This window comes from Manacus candei, unplaced genomic scaffold, assembly GCF_025592945.1.
Source record: "Manacus candei isolate 608988 ecotype Guabito, Panama unplaced genomic scaffold, ASM2559294v1 h1tg000008l, whole genome shotgun sequence".
Lineage (NCBI taxonomy): Eukaryota > Metazoa > Chordata > Aves > Passeriformes > Pipridae > Manacus > Manacus candei.
Window position 1 is genome coordinate 4,661,545 of NW_026138056.1, and position 24,117 is coordinate 4,685,661.

Here is a 24,117-nt window from a genome sequence, read left to right on the forward strand (position 1 = left end):
CTTCACAGAAAGGGTGATTAGACACTCGAATGGCCTGCCCAGGGAGTTGGTGGAGTCACGTCCCTGGAGGTGTTTAAGAAAAGACTGGATGTGGCACTCAGTGCCATGGTCTAGTTGACAAGGTGGTGTTGGGTCACAGGTTGGGCTCGATGATCTCAGAGGTCTTTTCCAACCCGACTAATTCTGTGATCCTGTCACAACAACCGCTCAGAACCCCGAAGACCCAGGGCCTGCCGCGCCCGCGGACACCGCAGGACGACCCCGCCCCCTGTGACGTCACCCCAGGTGCATACCGCCTCCTCCTCCCGGGGGGCGTGGGCACACCGGCCCTCGGTGGGCGGGGCGAGGGCCGCGCATGCGCCGGGCGCCGGGACACCCGGTCGCGAGCGTATGTGCGCGCCCGCCGCTCCCGTGAGGCGGGGGGCAGTGCTCGAGCGGTCGCGAGGTCGCTGGCCGGCCTCCCGCGGACAGGCTCGCGTGCCCTGTCGGCCGCCGCCATCATGTCCGCCGCCATCGAGCAGGAGTTTCAGGAGATCGACGCCACGAACGACTGGCAGGCGCGTTATCTGGTGAGCCGAGTGGGATGGTCGGCTCCAGCCGGAGAGCAGGAGGGAAGGAGGGTGGGGGCCAGAGATGGCCGCGGGCCGGCAGCTCCCGTGCCCAGTCCGCGCCGCCGCCTCAGCAGCGGGGAGAGCGGAAGTCGTTGGGCCAGCACGGCTTTCGCCCTCAGGTGCGCGCAGCGGAGCCGCGGGCAGGCGCCGCGCATGCGCTTGAAGGGTGGCCCCGGGAGAGCGGTGCGTGTGGGAGGCGGCGGCGCGCAGGCGCGGGGTGGGGCGCGGCGCGTGCGCGGGCTCGGCGGCTCTCAGCGTCGGTGCCGCCGGGGCCGAACCGAACGGGGCCCGCGGGATCCCCGCGGTCTGCGGTACGTGTGGGAAGCTGTGCCCCATGACATGGGTTCGGCCAAGGCTCGGTGTCGCCCCTGGGTTTGCGCGGTTCCTCAGGCACCCGCGCTCCCTCCTCAGCGCCCGTTCTCGGTGCCTTGGCAAAGCCTGGCTGCTGCTGCGGGGGTCCTGCGCAGCTGCCTCTCAGAGATGCAGTATTTGCATTTTCTGTGTTGAAACAACGAGATTACGAACTTTCAACAACAGTCACTTCCATAAAATAGACTTTTGTCCGCTAGTATCACTAGAGCCGTTATTTGTGCTAGCAATATTTTATAGCACTCTCACAAATGAGGAAAAAGAACCAAAAAACAAAGCTCTCTTTGCTGATTTCACGTCGTGGTTTTTCTCGGTTAAATTAGGGATTTATTTGATTTATATGTGATTCAAATACATTATTTCAATATTTCATATATTTCAGTTTCGAATATGTCTGTATTTCAAATAAGTAACATTTAGTATAAGCCTGCCAGAGTTCAGGAAACATTTGAACAACACTGTCAGGCACATGGTGTGATTCTTGGGGTTATCCTGTGCAGGGTCAGGAGTTGGGCTTGATGATCCTTGTGGATCCCTTCCAACTCAGGGTATTCTGTGTCATGGCTGGATATTATGTGGGAAAACTGATTTTAGAAATGGTCATTAAACTTCCTTAGGTTTGTTTCTTTATAGCAAACCTACCCTCCCCCCCATCACTGTAGTAGTGTTTCCAGCTCGTTTAATGTTTCTTTACCTAAGTACAGGTGTGTTTCTGTGCCCCCACGATGCAGGTGCTTTTAAAAACAAAATATGTTGCATCCTGTTACCGAGTAATACAAAATTTACATTTCATGGGAACTTGGGTGTGAATGCCTGCCAGATCCATTCATTCCATGTGCAAGCTCCCAAAGCTTGTCAGTCGTGTAAACCAGAGAAGCTCCAGTGTGCTGTATCAAAGTAAAAAACCTAATAGATCGAGAGATTTTTACACAAATATGTGGAGCACTGGTGCTTGGCAGTTGCCTCTCCACATTGGAGTTTATGTTCTTTGCAGGTTGGTCCTGCACTTAAAGTAAGGTCATGCACCAGATGCTAAAAAATGGAGCTTTCTTTTGTACGGTGGATTTCTGCCTAAGTCCTTTCCAGCTGTGTTCATTGTCCAGGAATAGACTGGGCCATTAAGAAAATTTGAAGACAAAGATAGTGGAAACATTGAGAAGACCAAAGAATGCTCAGTTGTAATGAGAAGTTTAAATGCCCTTTGGGACATAATGATCAAATGCAGCAACGTAATCTGAAAACAAAAAGAGAATTCCAAGTAAAATACTGTTAATTCTGTATCATGCAACATCTCTGCTGAGATGGCATTGGTACAGAGATGCAAAGACAGAGTTGAATACATAGGAGGCTGTTTTCAGTTGTCTACATAAGGTAAATCTGTATATCTTAGTGAAATTGTGGAAAAGATGCACTTAGAGGCAAAAAAATTAATAAAGCTGAACATTCAGAACAAGTGAACAGTATGATCCTTAAAATAGCGTGTAAATGAGTCTGTTTGAGTATCTGACATATTATTGAAAGATTTGTATTAATGCACAGGGAGAAGCAGGCTGTGATTTCACACTGATATTTGTGACTCTAGAGTTCTTTCTTATATTGATTCATGTTTAACTACAGCTGTTTGGGATGAACCATCAAACCACCAAGAATAATCATATGGCTCTTAACAGCAACCATAAAATCATTAATGAGTTCAGTTACCTTTGTGGGGCTTTAAACTGCCAGTCAGTGTATAGGAGCCAGCAGGAATACTGGTGGAAGTTCCCTCTGAGTCTCTTATTGCTGTGGCAGATAACATGCAAGTTAGAGGGTAAACTGTAAGCATAATAAATATCTGGTTGATTTTTTTTCCCCTTTGATCCTCGTGCATCAGTTGCTTAGCAAGTTGTGCTTATCTTAGTTTGGTTATGTCAGCCAAGTGTAGGAAGATCTAAATGACAACAGCTTGGCCAAGAATGAGACACATTTTCTGAGTGAAATTGCACTAGGTGCAATAAAAGTTGGCTTTAAAATGTTAATTATTAATAACTGCGATTAATTAATAGGATATGTAAAACATTAATCTTAATCATCTTGCTGGCTAGAGTTAAAAAAAAAGTTAACTGCACTTTTTTGTTTTTTAAAGGAAATACGACATAAATCCAGTGACTACCCTCACAGGGTTGCAAAATATCCAGAAAACAGAAATCGAAACAGATACAGAGATGTTAGTCCATGTAAGTATCTTTTCTGTAATAATTGCAGTAATATTTCTAGACTTTTTGCTTATCCTGCTGACCTTAAATACTGAAGCTAATAAGTCATGGTCATTGTGGATTTTACATTTTGTTTATTTCCGTAGGCATGTATCCTATTATAAATGTGTTTTTTTTGGTAACACATACACAAAAGTGTGTAACAGGAGGGAGAAAAGTCTGCAAATTAAACTCATTGTGCTGAATGGTGATAAAAGGTTGCAAACCATAGGTATTAGTGTATAAGTAAGTGTGAGCTGCAAAGTAATATTTTAAAGATATTTTTCTCATAGGGAAATTATTTGTTTAATATTTTGTGTTTAAATGCTACTCAATTTCTACCGTTACTTTAAAAAATGCTTGAGATTTGGTTATTTTTGTCTGTATGGTAAATATGGTATGGGGTGCTTTGTACTTCACTAACTGCTGTAAAATGGTCTTTGTGACATAATGATCTTGCATCTCATGTGAAAACCCCTTTTTTTTTAGACCAGCTTCTCTGCTACAGAGATGCTGTGGGCTTCTGTTCAACAGCATTTGTGTGAACAAAAGATTACCGATGTGTAGTTACTGCTGGAGAAAGCTATCATAAATCACTTTAAAAAAGGCTGGGGAAAAAACTGTACAGCCTTAATTTTTCTACAGTAAATTGAAGCTGGAACAGATTAAATGTTTCTGCGTTCTTCAGTGTGAAGCCTCTGAGTACCGAAGGGTCGTAAAAGCCTTGTTACTGGATCCAGAGTTTTTGAAGGGTTGCTGGTGTGTTGGAGCTTCTTGATTGAGTACCTGTTTGTAAGATTTGGAGAAGTGCTGAGCTCCGTGTTTCCAGTTGAAAGTTGTGGTAACAGCATGTGTGTGGCACTTCTCAAAATTACATGGAAAGGGTCTTGGATTGAGTCATGCTGGTCAGATGGAGTGCTGTGTGCTGCTCCTTAGGCTGCTGCCAGGATGCTCACTGGCACAGTGAATTCTCTTCAAATGGCATTATGCCAAATCTTGGTGCTGCAGGCTGGTGAAACTGAACTTAGGAGTTCAGTGCATGACCTCCTTGCTGCATGTGCATGGCATTCCATCTGAAGAAGGTACCTCAGATAAGGCAAGGCTCACTAACTCCAACTGTGTGCTCAGCAAAGGGAGACAGGCTTCTTGCTGGGCACATGTTGGTCTATGCAGAGGTACTTCTGTGTCCCAGGTTTACTGTCCTGTTACAGCACAGCATTGGCATCTTACTGATGCCAAAGTAGATCATGTTTTATTCACTTTCTGTTTCATACCTAAATTGGGATGGGAGCTGTAAGACGAGAAGGCAGGAAGTTGGATTTGAACTCCCGGGAGACCCAGGTTCTATTGCTGGGTCTAATATCCTATACTACTTCTGTGTCAGAAGCTGTATCCATGCGTTTACCATTTTTCCCATTCATGGATTTAATTTCTTAGGCACTAGTGCCAAGAGAATAGAAGTTTCCTTCAACATATTTGTGCTTTTTTCTTTCTTTTTAAAAATAGTGTTTCTAAAATAAATAAAAATACATTTTATTATTTAAGTAGCATCTAATAATGCCTCCAGTAATATCTTACAGATGTGACTTGCATTCATCTCCTACAGTTATTTGGAGCTCAAAATTTTACGATTTTTAAAATTTTTTAATTTTGGCATGCCTTTTACTGTGATGAAGAGCATCAAACGCTTCTATCTTAGTCATGGCAAAGCTTGCTTCTGAAATCTGTGTTTAACCAGGAGGAAGAAATTTATATGATTCTGTTAATTCCTGGACCCTATGCCAAAGCAGATAGTTAGATAAAATCTGGTGTTGAGGTAGTAGTGGGGCTCAGGACAGGGTTAGAGCCATTACGTACTAGTTGACATGAAGTATAGCACGATGAATGAATTAAGATGGTGAAATTTATGAGGAATGTCTCCGTTTTTAGCATTTTTCAAAGAAAGAAGATTTGAATTAGTCCACTGAGATAGCCTACAGAACTGGGCATTAGGAACAAGGCTGTATGACAACAGACCAAAACATTATGTTTGAACTAATTTCTCTTGAATTTTACATCTGTGTTTTCAAATATGATTCATAATTGCTTCTGTAACAATGATTAGAGTTGGAGGAGAAAGAGATTTGGCAGGGAATATATGATAAATAAGATTTCAAGACAGCAGTACCTAAATTTCAAAGCAGCTGGGATAAAGCTGTATGGTTTGGTCACTGTGGTGAACACATCTCATCTAATGCAAGGAGCTGGTGTTGCAGAAATGCAAGACAACTCAGTCTCACATAATCTTGAGGACAATTTTAGTCCTTCACTTTGCAAATCTTACCACTTTTTAACAATGTTTAAATGAAAACCAGGTGTTACTAGTATTCTCTAAAAGTCAGAGGCCTTCAAAATGAGTTGTTAGACTTTCAAGATCCAGCCACTGAACCATGTTGCAAGACGTTATTTGATGAAAACATTTTATTTCTCCCTGGCACTGAGAAAGTTGTTTGTTAACCATAGTAGTGGCTGAGCCAACCTAAAATCCAAGGTGGTGTGTCTGCAAGAGGAAATGCAAGGATTTTTCTGTCTTACGGAAAATATGCCAATTACAAGTGCAGGAAAAAATGCTTTGGGTTGGTTTGCCCTGTTTCAACCATAATGCATGAGACAAGTACACTGAAACCAATTTGTGTCTGTTACATACATTTCTAGGTAAAAATTAATTTTTGTTAGCTGGGAAAGGCTAATCATCTCTGCCCATTACAGTTGAGTTTCACAGAGTTTCCAGTTTCATAAGAATTTTTGTTACTGTCTGTTTTTGTTGGCTAAAGAGCTATAGTGTGTATAAGTTTGGTTTGGTAAAAGCCTGAAGAGTTACCGCCTAGTTAAAAATTCCAGCAGTCCAGCAGTTTGGTATTAATCTAGAATAGGGAGAGGAATATTTTGACTATGTCATACTATTGAAACAGGAAGTTAATCCGAAATAGGTTTGGTTTGACAGCCAGTCATTTCCGGACAGATGAAACCATTTCTCAGAAAACATCGTTAAGAGAGGAAAGTAACTTGTGAGGTTGTTATTCTTTATTAATATCTTCAATGAAACTGTCTCAGATTGACTGTAGACACCTTTCAGACATCTGCTTACTGTGTTACCAGATTTAGAGGCAAGAAGGAAATCCCCTCAGCAAAACTGGCAGGATTTTTTTTCCTTTAGCTTTTGGAGGGTAGATGGGGGTTTACGCAGTTGTATCTTCAGCCTTCCTTTGTAATATGGTGTGTGGCTCAATATCCTGGGTCGTCTGAGCATTTTTACCTGATAGATCACGTTGCTGTTGGAGGATGTTGCAAGGTAGTGATTTCACTTGCTTTGTTCTTGAGGCCATGAGTAGACTTTCTCTCAGATCTTTCAGCCATAGGCTTGCAGTTGGCCAGGGAGAGAGGAACATGAAGAGTATTGTGCTTTACAGGCAGCAGCGCTGAAGCTGATTTGAATGGTTTTGCACATGGTGCTGATTAATTGTCATTGCAGAAATGTTCCCTTTCTGTACTGTTTTGAGTGTATGTGCTGGGAACAGGGAGATTTCTGTCCAAAGTAAGCCTGCTGCATTTCTTGTTGTCCATGTTAGAAGCTAACATTGATGATATTTATGATGTTATCTAATGATTCTCTCAAACATCTTGTTACCAGAAATATTGTAAAATAAACTCAACATGCTGCTTTTGGAGATCCTTCTTTCTTTGGGGTTAGGGAAGACGGAAACTTTATAGCACATGCTGATCTAAACTTTAGCGTGTCTTAAGATTGCCTTTCACCATCTTTAGAAGTGTGTGCATCCTGTGCCATAGTTACACGTGTGTTTCGGTATGAATGCATTTCGGTCATGGCTAGGCCATGATTGGTATGATGGCATGTGTTGTGTACAACCAGTGACAGGGCGGTGGGGAAAAGTCACTTTGCCTTTCCTTTGCCTTAGGCTACCTCTGTACCTTGTGACTGTAAGTCTAGTGATAGAGTATTGTAATTTGAATAATTTAGCAGCTCAGATAGACTGAATTTAGATTAGTGAAATGGAGGGGATTTGCTGGTAGGCGGGAAAGGGTCGGGCAGGGTCACTGGGATGGCTTACGGCTACATGTTTTATTTATGACTTTCTTTAATCCACTAAGTGGATCGTCCTCCTCTATTGTTAATAGCTCTATATTTGGGGGACCAGAAATGTCTTTTGGATAAAAGATAATTTTAAAATTATACAGTAGATTCACTTCTAGAAACACAGTTGTTTTCAAATAAAAACCTTTCATTAACCAACTGCAAGAACTGCATGATGTCAAACACCAAATGTGTTTTATCTCGGTTTTAACAGGATCTGTCATTTTCTCTTTAGCAGGGAGTGGGCTGATTGATGTGTAATGTGAAGTCTTGGCCTCACTTGAAACATGGGGAGTATTGTCAGTGATATCAGTTGGACAGGGCTTCACTGGAAGTAGGTAATCAGAGTTTGCTTATCTCAGATAGGGTTGTTCTGGGAGTGGGTTTTCTCAGTGCAAGAGCCAGAATGAGAATAATTTTTAAGATTTCCACTTCCCTTTCAGGCTGCATAGTTTGTCGAAATAGGGGAATTAGCACTTCAGAAAATGGTTACTGTATTTTAGCTGTTGTGGGCATGGCAATGTATAAGATAAGATTTATCTTAAAGATTTAAGATAGGTTTATCATTCATATAAATCTTAGGTACTTTGTAACTGGAAACGATTTACATACGGGACAAAATGTTACAGCAAACTCACTGTCAGAAGTTGGCTTGCTTCATTTAATTCAGAAGAGCAAGCCAGGGTTTGAATGAGGTTTCTAGGTCATTGTGTCCTTTAAGAACCTTTTCCCTTGAAAGAAGGGAAATCAATATATCCTAGTGTCTGTCTTTGTCCTGTGGACTGTATGCCAGAGTATTTGTTGGATCGCCTCTGTTTTACTTGGGGAGGAAGAGGGAGGCTGTCTGTGCATAGAATTAGTTGTTAAAGGGACTTTAAAAAAAAAACTTTCAGAATGCTATTTGTCACGTTTACAAAGCAGAATTTATAAGAAGAAAAAAATAAAGCTGGAAGTGTGTATGAGGATTAAAGTAGGGAACCTCCTTAGAGGCTCGGCAGTTATCTCCCCGGGCAGCAGAACAGCAGCTGCCGCTGGGTGATTAAATTGTTAACGTGCTTGCTGACGTCACCTTTCCGAGAACACTAGTACCGGTATGTGTGATTTACTATAACAAGATCTTAAGTTTTTCCTGTTGGCAAATGACATGTAATATTTACAGCGGTCTTGGTTTCTCTCCAGTAGAAACATTTCAGATAAAGTGATACATGAAAGGAAAGAGTAATGCTTTCCTATCCCAGCAAAATAATACAAAGAAATATATTTTACTTTAAAATGCACGTGTGTCTTAATTTTGCTGTGTATTGACTTTGATAATATTTTTTTTCTTCACACAGAGGTATCATAATTTTTTTTAAAGACTCCTGAAAGTCAAGATGGTGTTGCCTTACAACTGGAATGCTAATAAAAACAGACTAACCCAGTAAATTTCTCATGTTTTTATATTAAAAAGAATTTTTCAGCATATTTCTGTTCTCTGCGTGTTTGTATGTGACTGCATGTAAAAGCTAGGACCTAAAGGAGGTGTGGTAACAACCCAAATCTGAGTCCTTGAACAACAACAAAATAGTTGTACTTTACTGTTGATTTCTCTACTTTAATCCAGCAAGATCATCTCTGGCAGTTGCCAATAGTAGATAGATGAGGGAGAGTATAAAAGCAGATCAAAACCTAGTAAATGTATTTTCCCAGGTTTCCAAACCTGGAAAGTATTTATATAAAATCATATGAGCAATCTGTAGAACAAGAGTCTTAATTCAGTGACTGTTTTTTGATTGCCATCAGCTTTTTTCCTGTGCAAGGTTATATTCATGGATTTCTGAGATAAGCCTTGTGCTGTACAGCCTGGCTATGAGTTCAGTTGTCATAGCTGTGCCGAATTTGATACTTGGAAGTTGCTCATGTGAAAACTCATGATTTTGTGCATTTCCCAAGATGTCTATCAAAAGGAAGTTAGCCTTTTGGTGCAGGGAGAGGGAAAAGTGGGCTGGCATTTTAACAGCAGTCTGTGCCCCAGTTGAGTTTTGTGGGCTGAAGTCTCTTAAATTCATTTTAGTTTGCTGTTTTTTATTTACTCTTCTGAAACAGTCTGCTGAGGCTGTTGAGCTTCAGGAGGTTTGCAGTCAGTTGGATCTCATTTTCTGGCATCTAGTTGTGTACAGATTTTAAACTAAAAGTGCTCTTTGTTTAATACAGTGACCAATAAATGGCTGAAGCATTACTTACTATGAACAAGTCTCATTACCTAAATGTCTCCTAGAGGCTGATAAATCAGATACTAAAAGGTTCTAGGAACAGCCACAATGACTTTTTATTATGCAGTGTTTGAGCATGACAGTATGATCATCTTTCTCATATTAATGTTAGAATTTTATCCTTCACTTGCCTCTGCCATAAATAGGGGAATCTTCTGTCTTGCCTATGTAATTGTGAGAGACTGAAACCATGTAATTAGATTAGGCTTCATTTAATTGAAAGATTTGTTAAATATGTATGGTTTTGCATGTGTCTCTTTATTATTGTTATATTGTACAGTATTTGACAATAACTCATAGGGAAAATTAAATTGATCAGTACTTAGTTTGAATTATTGCAAGTACATTTTGGTGAGTTTTTTTAGCTGTGTGAGTTTTTCTGTATGATTCTACCTCAACCTATGAAACTTCACCAAAAATTTTGGAATTCTGAACACAAAGGAAACCATGCAGTGGAGTGATCTGATGTGATAGGACAGCTTTGCCTGGTGTGAGTCGTGGTGCTGTTGTATTAAGGAAATGCAGCTGTTGAGGGATGGCTGTGAGCATCTTTTGGCATGTATGGGAGGGTTGTTTTGTTTGGCTGTTTTTATAAATAAAAATGGGTATTCCAGTTTTCTGAGCATCTGCTAGTAATCGCTTCCTGAAATTACTCCCATGTAATGCTGAGGGGAGAATGAGACAGGCAGTTATCAAAGATAGATGAGAAATTATTTTCACATATACAAATAATTTACTGCTTGGGTAGGACTGCAATATTTATTTCAAGTTGCTTGTCAGACCTAAACTTGCCTTTGAGAGAGTATTCATCCAGATGGATGCATCATTAATTCTTAATTTTGTTTGAATTTTAGATGATCATAGTCGTGTAAAACTCCAGAACACCGAGAATGACTATATCAATGCCAGCCTAGTGGTCATAGAAGAAGCCCAGAGATACTATATTTTAACACAGGTGAGTAGTACCAGTTACTACAGTATTACAGGGATTGAGAATCTAGGGGAGGAGGATTTGTACAGTTGTAATTTGTATTTGGATGATTCCTTGTCTGTATGTATTACATGTATTTCATATTAACAGCCTGTGTAGGCTGTTATCACAGGTAGCTGTGATCAGATTATTTTATATTTTAAGAAAAGCTAAAGGGAATATTGAGGTATGATTAATTTACTGCGTATGAAGCTTTTCAGGTATTTCTTGCTCTTCAGTTCTTTAGGAAATAGGTTGCAACAATACTTTAACCCCTTAATTCATCTTGTACCTTCTGAACAGTAGTTTTAATTCTAACGGCAAAGTAGTATTGATGCTCAACCCAAATATGCTTTCCCTGAGTTTTTATTGTTCTGTTGTTTGGTTTTGTTTGATTGTTTTTTTTCTTAAAAAAAAATACGCAACCATTTCAAGTCCTGTAGTGGTCTGGGCAACGTGATTACTTTCTTGCCTGCTACTTCTATAATTCTATTAATAATTTGTTTAAACTTTCAGAGGAAGACTTATTCCTCTTTTCAACAGTGAACTATTAACTGTGTTCAAATATTGGTTTGCCTGTATGTTCTCATGCCCATTTTTCTTTACTACACAGGGTCCTCTCCCTAATACCTGTTGTCATTTTTGGCTGATGGTATGGCAACAACAAACCAAAGCAGTTGTCATGCTGAACAGAATTGTCGAAAAAGAATCAGTAAGTGAAATTAGTTGTAAAGCCATATAATTTTAATACAGTTGAGCAGTGTTTGATTATTGCATTAAAAGAACTAACAAACTTTCTCACTGGCGTACAGCATAATGTGTATTAAATGTAACATTAAAGTGATGGAGCTAAGACCTGAAGTTCAGTTTAGTGAAAATAGCATCCATTTGGTGATGAATGCAGAAAGGTGAAAGTAACATTCTGAGAAAGGAGGATATGCAGATAGAAATAGTGTGGAGTAGAGGCAGCGTAAGATGCTCTTGGAACAAAATGGAAGGTGGGAAAACAAGTTTGAATTAAAGTATCTTTAGATTAATTCCTCTAAATCTGATTACTCTGAAGAGTAGTATATTTGTTATATAGGGATATTAGCTATAACAGTGAAGACAAACTGTTGCCCAAGAACTGGTGAACAGTTGGTATACATGCAGAATACAGAAATTTTCTGCTATGATGTAGCTTTTCTGCTAATGCACATAAGAGCACTGTGGATTTTAGTTATAAGTGCATGTCATTTGAGGTTTGTCTTTTCTTCAGAGTAGATTAGTTAGGGAAGAAGATTGGTCTTCTAAAAAGTCACTTATTTTCTTGTGCAAAAATTTTCCTACAAAAAGTTTGAGTGCAGAGCAAGAGGAATAAAAGACAATGGTTGTGCATTGCTTTGTTCCCTTATCCTTTGTTTCACTAGAACCTTCCAGTATACAACAAGCCTGGAGAGAACTGGATGTGATAGAAGAGTTCTGTAAATGTACAGGTGTGCATGTCAGAAATGGGGGGAGGAAATGCTGAAACAGCTGAACAGAGGTCTCGGTTCCCTGTAGAGAACTACAGAGGGGAGAGGGAGAAGGGTTCAGATGTATCTCAAAACATGTTAGCCCTGCAGTGAAAGAAAGCGTAAACAGACAAAGCTGGAATGCATAATAGCCACTGAAGCAGTTGTAGTGACTTGGCTGTAAACATTACGGATTACAGACTTCGAGAGTTCTCAAACTGGGAGCAGGTACTTGAGTCTACTGTGTTGAATAATGGGGTCTCAAAATCTGTACATGGAAAGCCCAAGATACTAGGATATTTAACCAGATTTTTTTCTTTTTTTCCCCCTTCTTTTTTTCCTTCCTTTAAAAAAAAAATCAAATAGGTGAAGTGTGCACAATACTGGCCAACAAAAGAAGAAGAAGTTATGACATTCAGTGAAACAGGTTTCCGTGTGAGACTGGTATCTGAAGACGTCAAATCCTATTACACAGTACATCTACTGCAATTAGAAAATATCAATGTAAGCTTTTCTCAGTCTATACAGCTCATATTTTTGGGCTTCAGTGTACTGTGAGAACCGTTTAGCACGTTGTCACTCAAGGTTTGAGCTTTTGCAGTGGGAATTTTAATGCACTTGGCTTCTGAGGATGTTAAAGATGTTGGTGTGGAATATAAGCAAGTTAGACCTCAATTTATACATTAAAAAGATAAGATCTTCAGCATTTTTATATTTATATTTTCCATATGGCAGCACCGTAGCATGCTCAATTGTGGTTGATGGTAGTGGTGATTCTAAGAGGAGCTGTAAGAATTAACCTAAAGGGAGGAACACAGGAGTTGAAAATTCTGATTTCCTTTGACTATCCGAAATCCAACTTAATAATAACTGGTTTTTAGTGGAACTTGAATTTTCCATGTAATTCAATCCAGCTATCTTAAGTTTTTTTTGGGGAGGGGTGATTACCACCTGTAGATAGGTAACTTTATCTCCTCTTGCTTACCTCCCCTTTTGCTCCACAGGACCAACCATCCTTTTCTCTTAAAAAATTAAGCGCTTTGACAATTTAACCAAGTTAAGCTCAAAAAAATTGTTCCTGGCCTGAGCTTGGGTTGGAATTTGCTGCTTCTGTTTCAGAGCAGAAGACAGGATTGAAGAACTTGTCTGTTTGTTCCAGCTATGTCTTGTAAGATATTCTCTCTCCCTATAAATCTTGCCTTAAGTGCTACTATGGCAAGTTTTGTTCATTCAAAACCTCCCTCATGACATCAACATGATAAAACTTGGCATGTTGCTCCTTGGTCTCTTCCTTGTAAGAAGAGCTTTGTGAAATACTGTCCTGCTGACCTAAAGAATTTCTGTTTAGTAGTTTGTTCAATGACAGCAAAAGCAAAGAAAAGAGGAGTAGTGCTTGCAAGCTAGTGCCTGAGAAAGGTTAACTCTCCTTTTTGGAAAGCTGAATGCAAGTTTTCCTAACTACCAAAAAGGCTTTTTTGTGGAATTATTTGGCAGATGTTGGCCCCTACTCTTAAACTTCCTATTTTCAAAGGATGCAGTTTTCATCACGTGTGTGTTTGAACATAACATTAATTGGAAAATGCAGAAATGCCTTGAGGAACAGCACAACATATACTATAGTAGACTTTTGAGTTGAAACTACTGAGCACTTAAATTTCTGGGTTTGTTTTGGACCAGCAGTGCCCGTCAGCACTGTGGAGTTTCTTGTATGTCACGTAAATCAGTTTGACAAATACCTAGAAAACTTTCTGTATTGAATTTTTATTTTAATACCCTGGCACTCTTGTAAGGCTCTACACATATTAACTCCAAAGAATAATTTTTATATAAAACACTAAAAGAAATAAAACATACTTGGTTATTCAAACAAAAAAACTGCATAGTTTCTAGACTAACACTATGAATGTTAAATGCAACCTTTTGTAAGGATTTGATAATTATACCATAAAACTTGTGGGAACTTGGTATTCACAGTAACTTGAAATGTGAGCTTAACTGTGTTTATGCAAGTTACTCTGGAGGGGCCTTTGGTGGAGGCAGAGTGTAAGACATTTAGCCACTCGATGCCTGGAATATAAGATGACTCATGAACAAAATATACTCTGAATGCCAAGAATACTTAAATTTTAGCATTTCCTTGAAAACAGAACCAAAATTGTCTTTATGATATAACCATTCTGAGCTGAAGTATATTTGTCTTACTGCAGCAAATCTCTTTTAAGACATAAGCAAAATACATATGTATGAAGAGTAAAGTGCTTGTTTAATGTTGTTACCAATGAAACAACCACTGAATATTTATTTGTTTTCTTGTTGATTTTGTTAAAGAACACTTAGAAGTACAGGTGAAGTTGGGAGGGTGTTCTTTTTTTCAAGATTAGAGCAAAGCATTTGGGTGTTTGATTCATTTATATCTGTTCTAGGCAAACATTTGTTTTTGCTATTGGGGCTGGCAGAGTCCGGTAAAGCTTTGGAAAGAAAATGGTGTTTATTGGTACCTTCCCAAAAGTTTTGAAAATATTTCTAATGTTCTTTGTCTTGCTGGTGATTATCGTGGAATTTCCTTATTTTTTGCCTGACCCAGTCTGCATTTTAGAATACAGGCATTTGAAGCTGCTTTCCACCATGGTTCATTGTGTGTTCTCCATGGTTTTGTCAGTGTCAATTGTCAGCCCTTCTGCAAGTTGAGTGCTGCTTTCTGCTGTAATAGCTCAGGTTCAGAGTTGGCTTTGAGCAAAGACTTATTGTGAAGGCTTCCACAAACCTATGCCTCTGTCGGAAAATAAGGGTAGAAGGAAGAAACTGTGCTCATGTTAAAATTTTGTAAGCATTTATGTGTGAAGCTACTGCATGTATATGATTTGAAGCAAAGTGTCCCAGCATATTGTAGAAGTGATAGTCAGGTGTTTGAGAGCCTTTTGTTAAATTTGTAAACTAACCTTCTATTGGATAGTGTTGCTAAATTTTGTGGCAATATTATGTGGAGATTCTCAAGTTAGCTGTCAATATCTAACAAAGACTCCATCTTGTGTTGAATATGTTTTTATATTCTTTATTGCTGCTTTTAGCTTTTTTTTTTTGGTCACAACTATAAGTATTGGTCTTTAGAGAAAGAAAACTTTTTTGTTTTCTGTAATTTCAGAAAACTGTGGCAACCCAGATACCGTGAGAAAGTTACAGTGTGACACATAATTAATGGAAAGCTTATCCCAGTAGTTCCTAAAAATTTTGCTAGAATGGTTTGATGATTTTGATGAAAAATTATTGGCTTTTTTTTTTGGTAGCTAGTCTTAGGAAATAAATCTTGGAAGATTGTGTTGTGGTTACCATAGAACAAGCTGGTTTTCAATTACTGTGCAGAAATGTGTTCGTTGTGTATAACATATAAAATTTTATATTAGTACCTGAACCTTGAAGTCCAGGGTTTTTTAATTTAAAAGACTAGCTGACTTCCTGGTAACACTTCAAATTGAAGTTAGCTGTTCTTTAAATGTGAATTTTTATCCATCTACAGTTGTGAATCTTTAGCAAGCCAAAACTCTTCTCGTTACAGTCCAAAGTCACTTCATGTAAGTGATAGCTATGGTGCATGGCTCAGTGACTGGGAGTTCTTCAAGAAAGGGTGCTACAGATACCCACACAAAGGCAGTGTTTCAGCTGTACAGCTTGACTGCCAAGCACCACTTGAAAGAGCCATTCTGTTTAAGTGAGAAATGTGGGAGGTTTGAAATATTCAAATGGGATTTGACTGTAGGATTAGAGACTGCAAGTTCAGAGACGACCAGCTGGTTCCGGTGCACTGCAATGGGACTCTTGTAGAAAGATGAAGAGACTAGGTATTTTTAAAATGAGCTGAAGGGATGGAAAATCATGGGATGGACAAAGCCTTCATGCAAGAATTCTGTGGGTTAGAGCTGAGTGACATGTGCAACAGCGCTGTTTAATCTCTCTTTTAGAAATACTTATTTCAGATTAATGTATAAGCAGGGTGACACTTGGCCATGTGCTTGAAGCAGTACCTTTTTTTTTTTTTTTTTTTTTTTTTTAGGAAGAGGATGCTAGAGGATGAGAGTGGGGGGAAAACACCCCTACACAGACAAACCCTACATACCAAAAGACAAAAAAGGCATTTTTGCCTTCTTGAGGTGTAAGGGAGGTTTTCATCTGTAATGCTGTCTAACGATCTTGTGGGAAGGAAGTATCATTTGCCACTTAAAGACCATCTGATTCACAAGGAACAACCTTAACCTTTGCTTTACCTAATACGTGCATTTAACTCACCTCTCCAGTTTTCTTTTTCATTTTGTTTCGAAAATGATGAATTATTTTTCTTAGAAATAGAGGAAATTGCTTGAGTGTTATTTCCAGATTTCTTATTAAAAATTTATCTCCTTCATGTTTTTTAAACAAACAGGTCATTTCTGTTGATTTGTGAGTTAACTCGCCACTTAAAAAATAAGGTACAGAGGAGCAGTTGGAAGATCTCAGTCGAAAATGCAAACTCTTGTTTTAATGCTTTGCTTCAGACAAAGGAAAGTCCCAGTGTATTTACACAATTTAGGCCTTGGTAGTCTTTTTTCCACATGAAATCTTCCTGTGAACTCACTTTCCCAATATCATAGATCATACTCTGTTGTCTTTGTTGAGCTCTTAGCCAAAAGACAAAATATTTCTGGAAGATAATTGTGCATTTGAGAGTCACTGGAGTTGTGTTAATATTCACTGTTTTCTGTGAAAATACTGGCAGTCTTGCAGTATCAGGCATTGAAGGCAAAAGACAAAACGGGAGAGTATTTTTGTTACTGTGGTAACCACAAACTGGATTACTTTGGTTTCACAAAGGAGTTTCGTAAGCTGTCTCTGGTAAGAAGTTGAAATGGACTGAGCAGATGAAGAACAGTAGAGTTTATTTTAATTTTAAGGCTGTGTTTTATTGTTGCTGAAGAAGGAAAAATAACTTTTCTAGAATACATTGATATTTTAAATCTTCCTGTGTTCAAACTCTGTCAAGATTTAGGTAGGTTTCAGTCTATGTGGAAAATTTGATGTAATGGAGAGAAGGTAAAAATAACTGAACATTTCTAAAATTCCTGAGCTAAAATCAGTGATCAGTTTGTCTCAGAATCACCATGGCAAGGAGTAGCATTTAACAGCAAGTCTGAAGTGAGTTCCATAAAAATATAATCTAGATTTTATATACATATTCTTGCTGTCATTTCAGTACTTGCAGTTAGTTGTTCATGTTAGGAGAGAAACTGTGTGGTTCTAAAGCCAACTGTATGATTTTGGAATCCTCCTTTTTTACTTAAAAAGACAGAATATGTCCTGTGGAAGTCTTGCTAGACATCCTGCTGTATGGGTTGTTACAGGCCTTTTCCATGACACTTCCTGCTCCTCACAGTAATGTGGTTCATAGAAAGGAGATGTGATACCTCTTGGCATTAAAACTTGCTCTGAGCAAGAGTGGAGAGTGTATACAACACTGATGTGGACTTTTTTCAGTAGTATTAATTCTAGCTGTCTAATAACTGCTGTCAGCCTTTAAACTGCTCTAATGGTAGAAAAGGAAGGATATTTGGGAGTAAGTAGTAAAGCAACCCAAATATATTGGGAGTTTGAGAAGAAGAAAAAAATGCGTATGGTAATAATTGGAAAGGAGGAAACGACCAACTCGGATAAAAAACTGCTTCAGCTTGCTCTGTTGGTTGTCATCCAACTTAAAGCAAGTTATGGGATGGTTTGTCTAAATGGGAGTTTTAAAATAGAAAATAGCTATTGATTTAGATTGGGGAAATGTGTACTAACTGAACAAAAGAGGAACACTTCCTAGTTGTATTATTTTATTTGTTTTCACTTCTAGAGTGGTGAGTCCAGGATGATCTCTCATTTTCATTATACCACATGGCCAGACTTCGGAGTTCCTGAATCCCCGGCTTCATTCCTGAACTTCCTGTTTAAAGTCAGAGAGTCTGGTTCACTGAGTCCTGAACACGGGCCTGCAGTAGTTCACTGCAGTGCAGGGATAGGACGTTCTGGCACATTTTCATTAGTAGACACTTGTCTGGTTCTGGTAAGTGTTTGCTTATTCGCTCTGTCATCTTTTCCCTTCTCCTGACACCTTGCCTCCATTCCCAGTGTGGGCTTTTTGGTCAGAAGGCTTTAAAAACATTGAAGTTAATGACATGCCAGTGGAAACTTTAATTAATACATCATACTTTCTTTTTCTTCACATATTTTGATGGTTTAAAAACACAGCTCTTGAAATGCATTTACAAATCCATCTTCAAGTACATTACGTATTTTCAAAGCTTCCTGGAAAGTAAATAGTAAACATTCTTTCCCTTTTATATAAGATGTGCTTAGAAAAGGTTGAGGACTGGTTGGTTTTTTTTAATATAAGTTTAAAGTTAAGCTTGTGAATATATATGGAGATAATTAAATCTATAAGTCTTTTTCTCCAAACATAGAATATCTCACAAGTCTGACAGGCCCCTTTTCTTAAGAGTGCAGAAAATTGTTATCTGAACTAGCATGAGAATTCGGGCACGTCCCTGGATCTCCTGCAGTATGTAATGAAGAGTGGTGCAGAATTTCCCTTGCTGTGCAGCCCCCTGGGAGGTGGGGCTTGGCAGCCAGTTGCAGTGTCACATGGATGTATAGATTTCTATGTTTACTCAGCGAGCTACATCATCAAAATTGCTCATGACATGAGTGAACTTTAAATGTTAAATAATATTTAAAATAGCTTTAGAATTTTGTTGGATTTTGAAATCCAGGCACAGACTTTTTATTTGTCTGTGCTTGGCAATAGTGAAAAGGACAGCACAGGGTTAGGTGAAATAGGATTTCATTTAAGTGACAAGAGACTTGTCTTTTGGTTTGGTTAGATCCTTTCAACTTATTTTTTGGTTTTTTTTCTTCAGTTTTTCTTTTTTGATGCATTTTTGAAAACGGGTATATTTTGATGCAAATATACTTTAATATTAGATGATTTATAGTGAACATTGTAAGAAGTGCAGATATATGTTTAAAAACACTCCATGAATGTAATGTAGGGACAAGTGTGTGCATTGCTTGGATTAGGGATTCTGCTTTAAATAAGGAAACTTCTGCCGCATTCAGTCTGTCTAAATTACTGTTCCATTCAGGAGCAGCAGGAAATACTGTTTTACAGTTCTGATTCTTATAGTCTTATTTCAAAGTTTCAATACATGCCTGAATAAAATCAAGCATACCTAATCTTAAGTTTAAAACTTGATATTAGAGTACTAATTTATTATTAATACAGGATCATCGATTTTTTCATAGTAAGTTTTCATTAGATGGTTTGCATTTTATCTGTAAAAACAAAATAGAAATCATTTGAGTGGTTAATTTTTTATATAACCAATATAAGCATAATATGAAGAAATTAATTTTTAGATTGAATTTTATGACTTTCACTTGCAATTGTTTTTACATACCATTGATACTTGCAATGTAACTTTCTTTACAGATGGAAAAAAAGGACCCATTTTCTGTAGATATTAAGAAGGTATTACTGGATATGAGAAAATATCGAATGGGACTTATTCAGACTCCTGATCAACTAAGATTTTCATATATGGCTGTAATAGAAGGAGCAAAATTTATAATGGGGGATTCAACTATACAGGTAAACGTATAGCTCTATGTATTTAAACAGCTGACTGCAACAGTAGTAAAAAATGAGCTCCAAATTATTTTAAAACATGTAACTTTGTGGAATTTAAATAATTAGACTTTTTCAATAGATGCCTAGGAGGTATCAGAGGATATCTGTTCAGTGCCTTCTATGAACTAAACGTCTAATCCTATATATATGTCCCCTTTTCAATGAAATATAAAAATTATTTGTCTGTACAAATGTTTAGAAAAAGAAGGTTCAATCTGTATCTTCAATACTAAAAAGCAAAAGTAATGACCAGTACTGCTTTGAAGATAGTAAGGATCTTTTTTAGAATTTCTTGATCCTTGCTATGTATTTTCCCAACAGAAAAGTTTCCTGATGCCACAGATAACGTTTATTACTAAAGTTGCTGTGTTTTTTCATGTCCCTTAAAATCTGTGTTATATTTAGTAGAATCTAGCCAAATATGAATTTTGGGGCAAAAAAAAAATTACCTATCTCACTGTTTCATCAGAGCGGCTTGCAGGCGTAACAGTAGCTACAGTGATGTTAAGTGACTGGAGCTGGGAGCAAGGGAGGACTGGGAGGAGAGGCTTCAAATCAGACTTAATTTTGCTTTCATATGCTGGGGCTTTTTTATTTTGTTGATTTCTTAAAATCATGAATAGAGCAGATAAGCTAAAACACGTTTTTTCTCCTCTGTGGTTCTGGTAGTTGTCTAATTCTTCTCTTTAACAAATGTTTCTTGACTTGCTAGAAATAATTTTGCACAACTGCTGATCAACACCTGGGACAGTGTTCTGCTAGTCTTGACACCTGTGCCATGTGCCCAGAAGACTTCATGATTCATCCTAACAGCAGTTTAGTGTCTTTATTTTCTGGAAGCTGTTTCTGGTGGTATGAGGAATTGTCTCCAGTAGTATTTTTCTGCTTTGTTTTTTACAAAGCCATGGTCCACATTGTGAGCAGGTCGAGTTCCCACACTTAGCCATCTAGATCACAGGATTTCTCATTTCTGGATACAAGGGAGCAATCAGGTTCAAGTGTGTTATTTCTTCACAGTAAGAGAATACCTAAGAAGGCACACTTCTCATTTGTTCTCTTTTTCTTGTTATGACCGTTCATATGATCTTTCTTAAACCAGTGTTTCCTGCATTGCAGGCATTTGTCCTGATGTTTTTCTCTTTAGGCCTCAGGGTCATGTGCAGAAAATCAATTGGCAGTACTTAAAAGGAGTGTTTCTCCTTTCAAGGTCAGATAGGCTGCTTTTTTGACCCTGAATGGAACAGTTGTACTCTCCAGAGCGTGAGAGGTATTCACTTCTGTCTGCTAATAATGGGGAGGGCATGAAGTTATTGACAGCTTCTCTGTTATAACATTAGCCAAATGTTCATCTCTGACACAACCATGGGTTTTGGAAGTCAGTATGCAAACACAACCTTAACTTGCTGCCAGCTAGTGGCTGCAACTGCAACATGCATGCAGTTTGTCTGCTTAAGGTTGTACAGTATTTAATTGGTCCTGCCATTCACACAGTCTTGTCATACATATTTAAACTTGGAATTACCAGCCATTTCAGCAATTGTTATTACATGTTTAGAATAGAATTCTTGGTGAGAAATTCCTTCTGTATGACAAGAGCAGTAAAGTTGTCTCTGATTTCAGTTTTTGCTGTGTGGCTTTATCACTACAGGTGTAATCAGTATTTGTCTTAGGCAGCAAGTCTGTCGTGGACACAAATATGTCTTCCAAAAGGCCTTTTTCTGTGACAGTAAGGAGGAGCTGCTAAGTGGATTTCCATTTGTCAGTGGCTGCTTCTTTTTGTTTGTATGTTTGTTTAAGACAAAACAAAGAAAACCTCTGAGAATTAAGTATTTTTTGGGTCAAGACTAGTCCCTTTGTGAATTTCAGATCTGTACTGGAAGCTTCTTTACAATGGAGAAGTCAGTTCATTGTTAAAACTCATTCTGCCAGCAGTCCATTTATAAGTGGCTGGCTTTTCTATATCACTGAGTTTGATATTTAGTTTAAACCATCAGTCTTGAATTCATGGTGCAGACAGGAATCTATCACTTGGATTTGAGAAGTCAATTTTCAGTTCATCCTCCCTATCATAGACTTCTAAAAGGAACTGATTTTTTTTCTACAAGGTATTCTGTGTCTTTATAGGCACTGAATGATTTGTGTGAGAAAAGAAATGGTGGGTTTTTAGGGACAATTCTTTTCCTTCCTGTGAACTTTCTAGGGTTTTTTTCTGCATGAAGTTCTATTGCCACAAGTCCTTCAGACTGTTCATCATTAGAACAGTTACTCATTAGGGCAGAGATCTAGCAAACCAGGTTTACTTCCAATTTTTTTTTCCATCTTGGTTTAAATTACTTCTCAAAACAAGGTGAATAACTGTTTTATGATGCAGTAGATCTCTGGGCTAATGGGTCACTATGTGAAGTAGTAGTCTGCGACTGGCATAAATAAATCTAGTGAAATTTTCCCAGTTCTCTCTTTTTAGGCAGTTCTTGCATGCAAGTCCTATTGTATTTTGAAGCCATGAAAGGTAAGAGCACAGTGTAGGCCTCTAGTGAGTAGAAGGAAATGGAAAGTGCTGGACAGTGCTGGGTGACAAAAGAAATGTTGCTTCCTAGTTGTGGAGCTACTGTGGACAATGCAAACCCTAAAGTTAGTGGCCTCATGCCACCTTAGTAGCATCATCCCGGAGAAACAGAAAAAAGGATCATTGATCATTGTTGGAGAAGATGCATCTTCCCCTAACCTTATTTCTTCATCTAGCAGGTTTTTTTCTTGATCTGGTAGTTCCTTTTAATCTACTTTTGTGACTGTTCTTTTGGAAGACAACTTGAGCAAGGGTTGTCTGTAGTGTTAGGGGAATGTTTGAAATATGTTCTCCTTGTTTGCAGAAACGGTGGAAGGAGCTCTCTAAGGAGGACCAAGCGCCACATTCCGAGCAGTCTCCTCCGCACCCAACTAAAATAACCACAGAGAAGTACAATGGGAACAGCATAGGCCTGGAGAACAAAGATCAGATGGAGAAAGTAAACACTGACCTGTCCACTAAAGTTCAAGATATCACAGATGGGAACACTGAAAGGTAGGCAAGATAAAGAAAACATTTAGAAGGCAGATACACTTTCTCGAAAGGCTTATTTCTTATTATAAGAAAATTTCAAGATCTTTCTTCAGTAGAGAGGAAGGAATGGTGGTGTTTGACTGTCTTATTGAATTATTTTAAAAATACAACCTCAGTTGTTCCTTGTGATAGAGTTTTACTGTTGAAAGGTCAAGAGAAGAAAATGTCTCTGATTGAAGCACCTAAACCTCATGCTTGAAAGCATTTTCCTGCAGACTATCAGTGAACTCCATTATGCAGTGTGAATTAGGTCCTAAAATTGCCAAAAATAATTTGATACTGATTTTTAAATACAGTGCTAACTTGTGATTTAAAAAATCCATGTTACCTCAGAAACACAAAGGCTTGATCACCTACCACTTTCTGTGTAACAGTTGAAATTGTATCATTGGAGCCATATGTTACCCTCTGTTCATGTTAAATCTGCCACTGTGAGTAGCTTTCTGTGGTTTAACTGTCATGTAAATTTGTCTTTCTCCTTCAAGTGTCTCTGCCTCACAAGTACAAATATCTCAGCTGGGAGGCACTGTGTCACTTGGGCCTGCCCCCATGGGGGTCACCAAATGGTGATCCATAACCAGAGATCCAGAAACCAGTCAGGGTTGTGCTGACCTGAGCTGTGCAGTGCACAGGAGGAGGCAGTGTCTGTTCCAAAGGGCTGCAGCCTGGGACAAAACACAGCAGTTCAGTGTGGATAGGCTGGAATTCTGAAATAACTTCTGGCTCACTAAATGCCCTGATGGGTTTGTCTTTCCATGTCTTCATGAGTGTTTTTGAGAGGGAATGACAGCAGTTCTGTAGATGTTTGAAGGAACCTCTCGCAAGTGGGGTGGGGTGTGGGTGTGAGTGTGGTGGTTGTGTGCTAAGGAGTTGGACAATCAAAATGGGTTTTTGTGTTGTAGTCATGGCTGTCTCAGAGATTGTGAGGGTACTTTTGGAGACAAGACTTACAAGGCGGCCCTGACAGTGTAACAACACACAGAACTGGGTTTTCAGTCTGTGTCCTTTATCAAGATCTGGTTCACAGACGGAGATGGGTTATTATTAAACCTGCTTGCAGGTGTGAGTAGGTTTGGATCAGTGTATCATTGATGCTGGTATGAACTCTGCAGTGGAGGGACCCATGTACATACTATGAATGTTTGCACGTAGTATCTGACATTGCATACAAAACCAACCTCCATTAAAACATCTCTGCCACCAAATGAGGCACAGACAAGGGTGAAAGACTAAGCTCAGATAATTTAGCTGACTCCATCTGTT

General features: G+C 38.8%; 1 protein-coding gene across 2 annotated transcripts in view; it reads left to right on the plus strand.

Moving 5' to 3' along the window:
- The first annotated feature begins 426 nt into the window (after window positions 1–426).
- Window positions 427–24,117, plus strand: part of PTPN2 (protein tyrosine phosphatase non-receptor type 2) — a 28,995-nt gene continuing 5,304 nt past the window's right edge. For both annotated transcript variants that reach the window (XM_051773650.1, XM_051773648.1), the window contains exons 1-8: window positions 427–569; window positions 3,106–3,196; window positions 10,453–10,553; window positions 11,182–11,280; window positions 12,428–12,565; window positions 17,922–18,131; window positions 19,557–19,715; window positions 22,625–22,815. In XM_051773650.1, the coding sequence (XP_051629610.1) occupies window positions 501–569; window positions 3,106–3,196; window positions 10,453–10,553; window positions 11,182–11,280; window positions 12,428–12,565; window positions 17,922–18,131; window positions 19,557–19,715; window positions 22,625–22,815 (1,058 nt within the window). In that variant the 5' untranslated portion in view covers window positions 427–500. The remainder of the gene's footprint in view (window positions 570–3,105; window positions 3,197–10,452; window positions 10,554–11,181; window positions 11,281–12,427; window positions 12,566–17,921; window positions 18,132–19,556; window positions 19,716–22,624; window positions 22,816–24,117) is intronic.